Source organism: Myiozetetes cayanensis, unplaced genomic scaffold (genome assembly GCF_022539395.1).
Source record: "Myiozetetes cayanensis isolate MyiCay16 unplaced genomic scaffold, myiCay2020 scf6-25, whole genome shotgun sequence".
Lineage (NCBI taxonomy): Eukaryota > Metazoa > Chordata > Aves > Passeriformes > Tyrannidae > Myiozetetes > Myiozetetes cayanensis.
The window spans coordinates 25,869,686-25,882,863 of record NW_026087853.1 but is presented as its reverse complement, the minus strand read 5'-3'; the positions used below and the strand labels follow the sequence as shown (position 1 = coordinate 25,882,863).

At 33.8% G+C, this 13,178-nt stretch overlaps 1 protein-coding gene across 5 annotated transcripts in view; it reads right to left on the bottom strand.

Moving 5' to 3' along the window:
• Nucleotides 1–13,178, bottom strand: part of STRN3 (striatin 3) — a 60,920-nt gene that overhangs the window by 27,688 nt on the left and 20,054 nt on the right. For 4 of the 5 annotated variants that reach the window (XM_050336772.1, XM_050336775.1, XM_050336774.1 and 1 more), the window contains exons 2-7: nucleotides 13,041–13,144; nucleotides 7,456–7,529; nucleotides 6,736–6,817; nucleotides 6,251–6,430; nucleotides 5,674–5,806; nucleotides 3,867–4,008 (exon numbers count right to left, since the gene is read on the bottom strand). In XM_050336772.1, the coding sequence (XP_050192729.1) occupies nucleotides 3,867–4,008; nucleotides 5,674–5,806; nucleotides 6,251–6,430; nucleotides 6,736–6,817; nucleotides 7,456–7,529; nucleotides 13,041–13,144 (715 nt within the window). The remainder of the gene's footprint in view (nucleotides 1–3,866; nucleotides 4,009–5,673; nucleotides 5,807–6,250; nucleotides 6,431–6,735; nucleotides 6,818–7,455; nucleotides 7,530–13,040; nucleotides 13,145–13,178) is intronic. The other variant, XM_050336773.1, reaches the window with a different exon arrangement.

Sequence of the window (13,178 nt, the reverse complement as noted above, 5' to 3'; positions counted from 1 at the left end):
AAAATTAAGAAAAAAAAAAACACAACACCAAAAAACCTAAAACTCAATTAAAAAAATTCAGTTAAAACCAAATTAAAATGAATTTTAAAAAATCCAAAGCACCATTAATAAAATGAAAATAATCAGCTAGGTTGAAGTATTGCAGAGAAGGATTAGGGAATTAAACTGAACGAGAAGATGACGACATGGAGCAGCAATGCAATGCTGTTGTAAAAAAATTCATTTAGGTACATTTTAAAAGGTGCAGTGTATTAAAGCAGGAGTAGTCATACATTTCAGTGCAGGTGATGACAAAATTGAAGTAACATACTCAGTCTTTGTTCTACACTAGAGATTTAGAAATGTCTGTAGAGTGACAAAACAAATAGGACATTAAATATCAAGACAAAGAATTTGAAGGAACTGTGGGCTCATTCAGTCAACAGAGAACAGGAAAAGCACAAGCCTACAAAAGAATATTCAAAACCAACACTGCTGGCTGCTGAAATGTAGGTTGAAAATAGAAAACTAGATAAAACACTAACTCTGGTTATCTGAGGAGGCTGCAATTTAAAACAAGGCTTTTATGAAAACCCAGCAGTGTTTTTCTGTAGTATGCCTAGAGAAACTATCTATTTCAGAACAGAGCCATGTAACTAGAAGATCTCTGTAATTCCCCCCAACAGTGAACTTCCTCTAAATTGCCTGCAGTGTTTATACCTGCACTAAACTGACACCAGAACAGCACAGAGGATCCAGGATGTCCACTAACCATTGTAATTTCGTGGAGGAAGACTGTTTTAAATTTGTTTATATTGGGCTTTGGGGTTTTTTAAAATATTTAGAAGACGACCCAAGAGACTCTGAATTTCAGTCACACTCTGCCTCCCAGAATTCTGGGCAGTCAGTCATTCTCTGACTCATGGTCCATCTGTAAACAGAACTTTGGTGTTTCATGGAGATGAGAAATCCAGAGATGAACACACAGTTAGTCTTTGAAACCATAAGGAGAACAAAAAGACTATATAATAGGTTAAATCTGTAACACGTAGCACGATATATAACAATATATATTTATTCCTTTTTGATTAAGCAAACTCAAGTTATATATGTATTTTTTCTTTATAATAAACCACTGCAAGGCATTTATAAATTTTTCAATCTAAAACTGTACATTTTTTTTTTAGTGTGTCACATACTTTGACTTTTCATTGAACATTGCTTGAACTTGCTCATCTTTCACTATTTTGAAGATAAGCTGCTCCTAAGTAAAATGTGTCACATGACAGGATACATTAAATTGCAATGTTGCAAATTAATTTAATACTCAAAGTATGTTAACTGAGGCACTTACAAAAAAGAATGTGTTCATAAAAAGCTGTACTATAGGAAGAAAAGAACCCAAACTTCCCAGTGCTCACTGGCTGGTTTGCAGAAGTCTCCAATAGCAAAAATATAACTACTGAATTTGGCGATGAAATACTTCAGCATATGTGAAGTTAGACCTACAGATAATAATTTGGCAGATAAATATTAAAAATATTAATAAAGAAAGACTAGGCAATATGTTTAGTCTAAACATCAGAAGTTTGGTTTCCAGATACTAAATAAAAGCATTATAAATAGAGATGTAAACGTTTACGTTTTTTTCAGAGTGCTTAAACCTTTGCAAGAGAAGGATGCTAATGACAGGAAAACTAAAATAGGAAGAAAGAAAACCGACGAAAACAGAATAGAGCAACTATTAAATTATGAAGAAAAATTTTAATTTTAACAAATACTGATGTGCATGGTTGATGCAATTGTTTAGAGAGTTATTGGTAAGTACTTATTTAAATCAAGTTCCCCCTCAAAACAAACAACTAAATGTACAGACCTAGAGATTTCCAGTAACAACAGCTTCATAAAGTTCCAAATAATGTGACAGGCTAAAATAAATTGGTTTAGGCAATTATTTTAGAAAGTATTTAAATGGGACAATATTTAAAATGTTATTTGTGGTAGTTAATAAAGAAGCCTTGTCATATTTACACTCTGATCTTTAAAAAAGTAATGCTTTAACCCCAAGATCTGATAGACGGTATCCTCATTCAGTTATGAAAAGAACAGCTGTACTAAAATCAGTGACATGATGTGAAAGAAACATTGTTACTACAGTTAGAAGTATGTATTTGACTCATTTAAATAGCAAGTTTGCAGAAAATAAACAATAAACTTATGGATATTGTCTTCATAGGGCAAAACTTAGAACACATACTTAGAAGGGTGAAAAGTAGGTTTATGTTTTATTTCTTCCTTCCCACTTCCTTGTCTGAGACACGATTTTTTTGGTAACAATGGAATGAACTACACTTAAATCAGTTGTCAGTTTTGCTATGGGTTCACTTAAACTGTAAGAAAAGACATTCAAACTGCTCCATGAAAATTGTGGTGGGTCAATTTCACTTTTAAAATAGACACTGAAAATAAGGTAACTACCTGAGAAGATGATAGAGATAGAACACACTGGAAAGTAATCTTGGGAAAAATGACTTGGAATTTCAATGGACAAGATAGTTCAATAAGTTTCATCAGTCTGCTGTGGCAAAAACGGATAAATCTTTTGACTGCATGAATTAGAGCATCGAACAATCTTTCCTTTTATATACAATAGCAGTAAGACTGATGCTAGAACCAGAACATTCTGCATCACTATATATTTGAAGGAATGTTGCAAACAAAGTAAAAAACTTGGATTCAGGTTCTTATACCGAGCTTGCGTGCCTAAATAAAAAGATGATCAAGAAACAGATCAAACAACAGCAACTTCAAAGGGGATCAACACCAAAGAACCAGAATTCTACTAAAAATAGACAGTTATTACCAAAACTAAAAGGTAACAGTTTGTTTGGCTTCATTTTCCATCTAGAAATAAGACGGAGTTTTAAAAATAAAGGTGACTAACCCTTAATACTACTTTTCAGGAAGGAATGTTTTCTACTCCTTGATACCTTCAAAATCAAGACTGGATTATTCTCCTGGAACATGTGCCATTATTTTAATTTCTGTAGATCTTTATATTCTCTTTGTTCACTGAGGTGTTTACTGAAGTATGACTTCATTGCCTCAACGACACAAAATGGTCAAACATGATCTAGTGGCACTTTGGGGCTTACAATTAAAGACTTACAGTATGCAACTACAAAACTGTTTGTATCACAGTTCAGAAATTAAGATTTCAATTTACCATGTAAAGGCAGATATTAATTATGTGGGTCACTTCTTTTTCCTACACAAATGTTCTCCTTTCAGTTTATTCTTTTGAAACATGTAGGTTGCAAGAGTTTCTGACTTAACATATTTTGTTTCACATCAAATTACTAGTAACAAGTTGAGCTATTAGAAAAGTTTGGGCGTTTTACTAATGAGAGCCATATAAGCAACAACATCTAAAAATCTCAGCAAGAAAAACTAAAAATACTAATGGTCCATATTTCAAGTACACCAAAGAAATTAATTTAAGTACAAAAGTTTAAAAGTCCTGATAAGAAACAAATAGGAAAAAAAATATATCTATATTTGAAAGCAAATCTAATACAGGTATAAAAACATTCAGAATCCTAGCCTTTCTTATCTAAGAAAGAAAATACTCTCGTCTTAGTTTTGGAATCGAAAACAAAACCTGAAACAAATACAACTAAACTTGTATTTGTGGCAACTACGACAGCATATATATATATGTATATATATATGAAAATTTCAGTATACAATACACCATTTTCTAAGCATTAACATTTGAACATCACAATCATCCACACATCCACACCATTTTAGTAGGTACTGCAACTCTTATGTACTACCATGAACAAGTATTCCCTTACTTCTGAACGCTTTTGTTAGCATCTTACCCCACTCTGTTCCATCTCCTGAACTTCGAGCTTCTCCAGCTCCCTCACCATCTTCAGCTGTCACTAAAAAGTCAAATTCTTTCAAAGCTTCTTCAGTATCAGGGTCATCTGTAAGGTCAGCAGCTAAACCTTCATTACCAATCTGCAAGCAGACAAACATTTTTTCTGCGTTCAAATCATGAACAGATTTTATAGTCATTTAGGTTAGAAGAGACACAGATTACTCTTGCTGAGTAATTTGTTGCAGAGGAAAACATTTTTCAATGTGAAATGCAGAAAAAGACACTTAGATCTCAGGTTATTAAAAAAAAAAGAGAGAACTGCAGTCTAGTGATCATTAGGAAATAAAAAGAACAGTGACACTAGCTTTAGCAACAAAAACAATCCCATACATCCCAGTCTCCATTTTTTTTTTATTTAACATGTAACAATTAGAAAATTTTGTTGATTTTCTTGCTTTATCAATAGCTCTACAGAGAAGCCTTACAAACAAACTCTGCTTTCTATTGGTCAAGGAGCCTTTTTCCCTTTTTGTTTTCCAGTTCTATTTCAGTTTTAAGCATAAATTTGGAAAAGGAAGCATTTTAAGACAAGTGTTCTTTTTACTATTTTTACCATATCTTCACCTTGAACAAAACAAGTAAAGCCCCTGCTGAGGCATCAGTAAAAAGTTTTATTTCATTCTTCAAGTGAAAAAAAGTTCCATGTGGGGTTAATCTTCTATTATTTGCACAATATTCTTACTTCTGCAGAAAGAGACTATTTTTATAAAGATAACTATAAATGGTCCTTTTGCTTTCTATAAAAAACCAGGCTTCATAAAAAAATCAAGAAGTAGCATAATATCTTCATATGTGCTTAGAGATTTACTTACTAGATAATCTTTTTATCAGACTATCTACTGCCTTAAAACAAAAGAGATTCAACTGATTGGTTGATTAATCTGTTTATCAGAAGTAAAAGTTAATACCAAAGGTATGGTGGAAACTCCTTCCTGACAAGTCAAGCTGGGACATGAACACTTGCATCAAGCCAAGCTACTGCTGCCAATTGTTTAAGAAAATCCAAGGCAGCCAGAGGGTCATCATGCTACTGAATAAAGTTCTTTTTACTGTAAAAATTAATAAAACTGTCAGTACAACATTCGTAAATCAATGTTTTTACAAAAAGAAACCCCAACGACAAGGAGGCTTTTGGTACAGGACAAAGAACTAAAATAGGACAGGTAACACAGTCTATCCTACCTAGAAAGCTGCTCACAGAATGGAAAACTAAAGAGAAAAATAAAGCTGAACAAAATTTAACTGAACCTTAAACAATAGGTGATTTGAGACAAGTCTCTGCTAGGTTTTTAATCTATTTAGTAAAAAACTGCCTAAAAGGAAGTTTTAAACATGTATTTCATGTGGAAGTAATTTTTTTCACATTAAATAACCTTATTTTCTCTAAGGAATTGTCCCTACCTTCTCCAAAATTCAGAAAGGAGACACATTGTATTGTGTTAAATTTGCCTCATAAAGGGACTCAGAGTATGAAGAGAAGCTGAGATGGCCAATTCATCAATTAATTCACATTTGCAAATTCACATTTGTGAACAGGTTGGTTTGTTGTTTTTAATTTTTCTATGTAATATATTAAAAAACCCACCAAATTTACTAATAACATATCTGCTTACAATCCATTCAGATAACAAAGGTGCAACAAATGCTTTAACATCACACATTTATATCATCTGGGGAGAAAAAATTACCTTTTCAAAGGAAATCAGATCTATTTAAAGAAAAAACAAAATAAAAGATGTTTTTACTTTGTGTTTCTTATTTATCCGATGCTTTTCTTTTCCTTCTGCAATATCTTCTATCATGTCATTCTCCTCTTCTTCATCACTATCATCTGCATTTTCTAAGAAGTTAAATGTTTCAAGAACATCACCAGAATTCCTACATAATTAAAAACATTGAGAGAATCTGTTTTATTTGCTGAAGAGATTTAGAAGATTAACCAGATTAAATGAAATTGCTACCTGACAGCTTAAGAGCTTTAAAGCTAGCAAAACAAGAAATGGTTGTATGAAGTAGTTTCTACAGCTGCCTATGTCCTTATTACAAAAGCACCACTAGCAGAATCTTTCCTTAAGATAACTCCAAAATGTTTACATGACATAATTCAACTTCAATACACAATTTTTCTGTATATATTAGTATAATATACATATATGTACATAATAGATGTACATGTTCCTATGTATAATCAGTTTAAGTTCATAATCATTTATGGTCAGCTACACTCACAGGTGTTCAGAGACTCTCCAGTTGAAAGTTCAATTTGCACTGACCAATGATTAGGATAAACAAACTTTATGCATTTATCATCTCTTCACTTACCTTTTGATTTCCTGTCCCTTTTGTTTTGACGAAGGAGATTCTCCACCGTTCAGGATCTGTTCTAAGTTCTTAGTCTCTACTGAACCATTTGGTTCTGAATTGGAGAGCCCAAGCAAAGACCTTACCCTCTGTGAGCGTACATCCAATATTGTATCTGTATATCCTACTTCCTGAAGATACCTAGTTGCATTCAGAGAAGAAAGAAAGAGGAAGGCATATTTGAGAAAAAAGGAAACTTAGTATTCACTGTTAGAAATGAATGCCACTATTGTATCACTTATTGAAAAGCAAGCTTCATTGTTATCCATCTCACACAGAAAACCTTACTCTATACTGCTAAAAGCTCAAGACTATGAAGTCCTGGGACTTCAAACAAACCACTCTTTGTCCACCTCAACTACTCTGTTACACAGAGTAAGTATATATACAGCTCCTCATCCGGCAAGAAAAGTTTGAATACACCAATATTCAACAATGTTACTTACTGTCGCAGTAACTGTCTGCCTTGCTTCCAGGTCAATTGGCTATTTTGAGGTACTGCAGGAACCTCTGTATCTTTGGTATCTTCTGGAAGATACAGTGTCATAGTTAACATCTAACTTACAATGCTTTCAAACACAAAAATTCCCATCAAACAAGAAATACAAAGCATGATCTCTAGCTTCAACTGGGTATAAAAGTAACCAAAAAGTGGCACTTATAAAAGAGAAAGGGGAAAAAAAAAAAAGAGAGGGGTGTGGTACATAAATCTGTAGACCACAACTTCAAGGCATACTATACAAATACAGGCCAAAAGTGTAACTTTTTAAAGCCCAACATTTCAAAAGAAGCCAAATGAAATTCTGCCTATTAAATAGCCCAGTATTGTTATGAGAAATGCTTTCCTCTATCTGTAATACTGTGAAGAGTAAAACTGTTACTATCAAATTGATATTTACAATGTAAAATCAAATGCACTCCAGAGGAGCAATAAAGACAACTTATTTTTTCCTCTTTGGAGTTTTTTCCTTAATTTAAGATAAAAATATTCAGAGTTCCTTGAAAAAAGGAAAAGTCAATTAATTGTGATTTTTAGATTAAACAATATTTAGCCAATGCCAAATCTTTCCTAGATATATTCTCTATAAGACACTTACGGGAGAGCTGGGGGAGAGACAGAAAGCTGCAATAAATTGAATAGACCAAATCTATTGTAAGAAAGTTACCTGATTCAAAAGTTGGCATTTTCAAGTCACCTTGGTTCAATTCTGTGCCATATTTTAATTTATGATATTTTGCCCTGAAAAAGTATGCAGATGTTTAACAAATTAGCGTACAAGAATCTGAATAACTCAAAACAGTCTACTATTCCCATTTAAAGCAACCATACCAACACAGAATAATTAATCCAAATAAAACTCTTGTGATAATTTTTGCATCAAACAATTATTTCTAGTCTTCCTAGAACATAGTTTCAAGACAATATTTTTACAATTATTCACAATTATCAAATAACCTACAGATCAGAGTTTAGTATGTTCTCCAGGAATGTGTGGTTTTCCAAGTAGATCAGCTAATAAAGAAGCCTTCAAAAACCAGCAGGTTCAGCTATCTAGTAGAAATGATTTTCCAGTGGTACCACTGTCACAGGTAGGCAATTACACTACAATGAATGAAGCCCTTATTTGGGATTCCTGCCTGCTACTTTCAATTTCCACTTCCATTTCCCTCCTGCTTTTTCTTTGCTTATGATACATATCTCTCTCTCTGAAAAACCATGTTGGAGTGCTAGTTTCTCTCATCACATGTCTTCTCTTACTGATTTTCTTCTCCTCATTGACTGGAGCCTTAGCTTCCAATTCCTGCTTAGTTCACCTATACAAATACGCCTCACTTCTTCGCATCTTCTGATCTCTGATACCATAACCCTAACCTCTCCTTTCCATCCCTTTCTAAAAAACTGGTCTTGGTGATACTATTTCCATGGAGGTATACATAAGCCTACAAAATCTTCTTCTCTACCCAAGTTGCATATTAAAATGTCTTCAGCTCCCTTTACTTCCAAGAACACAATTTTAACTATCTACACCTATATCCTAGAGTTCTCAAACTTTAACACTGATCTTTCAGTTTAACTTTTGCTTCATAGATCCTTTGCAAAAATGCTCAAAATCTCAGGGTAAAGAACTCTAGATGTTCTCCAGTAGAGCCAAAGGAAAAAATCCTCTGTAAAAACATTAGCAGCCACACTTGAAAGAAGTTTGAAATACAGTTGTCTTTATAATTCTAAATGAAACATTTGACCAAAATTTTAAAAATAACTGAACCATACTTATCTCCCAGCAATTTGAAAGACTACTCTTGAATATGAAAATTCTCAAAAAAAGATACATAATGGAACATGTGCTACACAAAATCAAGGACTTCCATAAAAACTTCTCAAATGGCTAAAGCCACTACTGCAAGTGTTTCCAAATTGAAAGTAGAGGTACATCTCAAATGTTGCCTGATATATTTGATGGTATTGATGCCTTTGAATTTTCAGGATTTTTAGGTTTTTTCTAGATTTTAATGTAGCTGTATAGTTTGACACACTTTAGAATTTTATTTAACACTCACCAAACCCTACTTCCCTATTTCATATCGAATTTTCTAAATTCTTTAGGCTTGTTTAGGCTCCTTTCAAGGTAGAACTGTAGTAAATACCTTCTGTTTAAGAACATTTGCACCCCAGGCCTGAACAAGATACCATCATAGTCAAAGCAACTTCAAGCCCAGAACCTTGGAGAAGCTCTAAAGACAGTACGTGCCATGACGAAGAGGAAGATGAGGAAGAAAGGGGTCTTAGGACCTCCGACTCAATTTCTGTGGAGGTGTGCCTGGGGGGCAGATCTGGGGGCAGGTGGATCTTGGATCAGATGATAAACTGTGGAACCCCTGGACATGGGTGTGTGCTTTTCATACTCCTTGAGTCAGAAGGCCTTCATTAAAGAGCTGCTCTCTATCTTATCTGCACTAAATTCACCTGGAGTTTTTTCTGTTCCCCATCTTTAAGGCAAGAGTTTTGAAGATTTTCTTTTAAGTTACATAAGTGTCATCTAAAATTGCAAATAGGAAGTCTCATTGACAAACTGTCAGTAGATGGCACTATTGACCCTTTCTAGTAAGAGAAAATCCCTCATTTCATGGTAATCACATTGTAACTGAAAAACTGTGAGGCTCCTGAAGACTTCTGAGTGACCTGAATCTGCCTGCCAATTACATAGAATCATATTTTTTAATTATTTATGAATAGGTTCATAACTCATCCATGTTCTAGTAAAGACTGTCTGCTCCAGGTGCTCTCTTTAAGTTCAGAGACAAAGCTTTGTGCCACATGGTAATAGGGCAGTGTTCCACCAAGCTTTGCAGATATGGAAAGTACATACTATGATTCATATGTCCTGTAAAGTATTGTATATTTAGGGATAAAAAAACCCCACAAAACAACCCTAAACAATGAAAGTGAAAATAATTCAAGTTAAATAAAGTTGACAAAATATTTTTTTCTCAATTCATAAGTGAAGCCAATAAAGCACTGTAACTGAAAAGCTAAACTAAATTTGTTCAATTTAGAGCTGTGGCAACATTATTTAGGAGCAGTGGTTCTATTCTGGAGTTACAGTTTCAAAACATTAATTAAAATTCTGCTTTAATTGTTGATTAGAGCAGATAACGATGTATCTGATCTAAAATTATACCACTAGCCACTACAAATAAACCAAAATATTGCTGTAGGCAATGAGATCAGTAGTCTTTCACAACACAACTTCAATCTCACAGCAAGAAATTAATCTTATTTAATTCCAATAAGCGCTATATTCACATATCTATTCCTTCCGTATGGTCACAAAAAACGGTCATTATTACATACCTTCAAACACACTAACAAGCTACAGTGTTCTTGACAAGTCACTGGCATTACTCTTCCACACCACACAGTAACTGAATTCTACACCAGACAACTTTTGAATCCTTAGACTATTGACTTATCTAAGACTAGGTTTCCATGAGTGAAAAAGTAAGAAGAGAAAAAACAATGCCTTAAGCCGATTTAACTGCTTTTTGCTACTTAACTGCTGAAGCCAATCACTCAGTTAAAAGGGTGTAAGTTAGCTCCAGTTCAAAGCCCATGAAGCCAAAACACAGCCCCAGTTTTATGATTTCAGCAAGTCTCATGAAGTTAAGCACAGCACTGTGGTAATGAAGCTGGGGTAGAGTGCTCAGAGCACACAGCAGACAGTATCTCGCTGGGTCTGCAAAGCACCATAAAGGAATATATACTAGCTCCAAACAAAAAAATCCCATACATATAACTACATAGGACCTAATTTTATAACTAAAAAAATTATACTGAACTACTGAAGCATTTCAGGACACTAAAATAATTACATTAATAACATTTTACTTCTCAAAAACATTACTACACATACTTAGAGATAAATACTAGAAATATCAAACTATTTTGCAACTATTGCATTTTATTTAATCCTACACACTGATGTTCAATTTCATATCCTTTTTCTGTAAAGTCATAACAGTTGATGTCCAAATTAGTTTGTTCCTGACTCCTATTGATATTTCACTGCATGGCACTTTTTGATGGTGTGGAGTTAGCAACAAGAAAAGGAGAAAGAGGGTGGGGAGGAATTGAGTGCAACACTGAAATTTGCTGTCAACAATTTTCAGGTCTGAAATTCTCAAAACTTTGTTTTGCTTTGGAATGTTTATTTTCATTAGTTGTGATTCTTCACTCAGACGAACAATGGCAAAAAAACCCCACGTGTTATCCTGAAAACTGAGTGTGACAAGCAAGAAATCAACACAGTATCATTCTCATATGATTTACTAACAAGTCAGTACCTGCTTGCTTTCCTTACTCAATCCATCATACTTTCACAGTTAGATCCCCTCAAATTACTAGGCATCTGTAGCTTCCTCATTGCCACCCACATATTTAACAATCAACATGAGTTTCAGTTCTTGTTTCTAGCAATCTCCGTAAGAATTCTAGCTAGAATTTATGCAAGGATCTTCATCTTAAAAACTATGCAGTACTTGCTTGTACCCACTAGCCACAAAAACTACAGCAAATGGTGTGATTCTGCTGTTCTGCTTCTAGTGTATGTTTACAAGTTTCTTGCCCATTGGATAAATTTTTGAATTTCATGGGAAAACACACTATAAAGGCAGCTGCACTTCAGGAAAAAGTAGGAATACTGTTTCACCAATGTCATTAATCTTCAAATTGTGCATCTTGTTACATGATGTCTTCACACTACAGCTCTAATAACCAGCCTCTGATTTATTTCAATAAGCAGGCAATCCTCACAGCCTCATGGTGTGCACTTGCATAAAGTCTCTGTGCAGCTCACAGTTTATTATTGCCAAAATAACCAAAATCTTTTTCTTCACCTTCATACAGTTAATTATCTCCAAGACACTTGGGTTTGCCATAACAGCATATTGTTTCATTGTTCAATGTTCTTTATAGGAGGAGTAGAAAAACCCCAACACTCTGCATACACCTCATCTGACTTGAATCCAGACTGTCTTGCACATTAGCTGTTTGATATAACAATGTAAAACCTTCAATTTTATACTGGTTGGAAACCTTGAGCTACTTTCCATTACAAGGACAGGGCTGAATGAAATAATGGATCCTTTCTGCCTACTACTTCACCAGAAAAGACATGATGTGTTGATATGGCTTTCTGTATGAATATACAGTTTTCTGAAGCACCTTTACACGGGACAGTTCACAAAGAAGAATGCAGCCATCATGCCAAAACATTAGTTTCTAATATAAAAACAACTGGAAGTTATTTCTGAACTAGTCACTTGTTCATAGTACTGATGCATAATGTAAAATATATTTAGATATACTTATGCTTGGATAACTAACTTAAAAATGTCCAGGTGAAGCCTCACTAAACTTTAATATAAAATTTTAAGTTTACTCTGGCAGGTATGTTCCCCTGAAATCAAAATAAATAAAGAATACCTATGTTGTTGCCTGATCCTCAAGCTGTTTCACTATTGGGTTCAGCTACTTTTTAAGAGCAAGATAAAATTAAGTATAAGAACCAAGTCCACTACTGAAAATATAGGCACCTGACAAGACTATTTTCCTAGTGTTTTTGCAAAATTAACTATCGATTTTGGTCAAATTAAATAACCTGGCAACAAAAGAGCATGTAGGTTTGAAGGACAGTTACCTGCACAGACTGAATGGAATTTTAACTTTTAAAGCATTAAGTTAATGCTACAGAAAATATATCTACTGAGACTAAACATGCTAGCGTCTACTTTATGACAAAACAATACTTCAGAATGCAAAATCAACTTTTAAAGGATTCTGTTCTGTCACAAAAATCTAATTTTCATCATGTAACACAAAAAAAATACTTATAAGGGATTAAGAGAACAGTATTTTTCTTCCTTTCAAATTCAATAGCTCTGAAGCACAAGTAAAGGTACAGTGGTAAGGTATAAATCTGTTGAGCATGTTCATTCTCTAACTCAGAAAAAGGAAACTGTCCAGTTTGTTTAAGACATGAGTCCAAACATTTTGAAAATTATGCAACTTTTTATTATAGCTGACACTAAAGTTTGTCAGAAAACACAGTGTAAAGATGACCAACCATAAAAACATATTACATAAAGGAACATAGAATCATCTAATAAAGACAGTTCACTTAATGTGACAGAATTCCTTTTAGTCAGTAAAGTTTTCCAGGTCAGAAAAAAGCTGAACAATTTGTATACCTACCTTTCTTGTTTTAATGCATATTCTAACATTTTTATTCTTCTTACTAAGTCTTTCTTCAAATTTTCTTGACCCTTTCTTTCCCCTTGTAGAAATGCTATCCGAGCCTGAAAACACACCAAAAAAAAGAAAAGAAAAGAA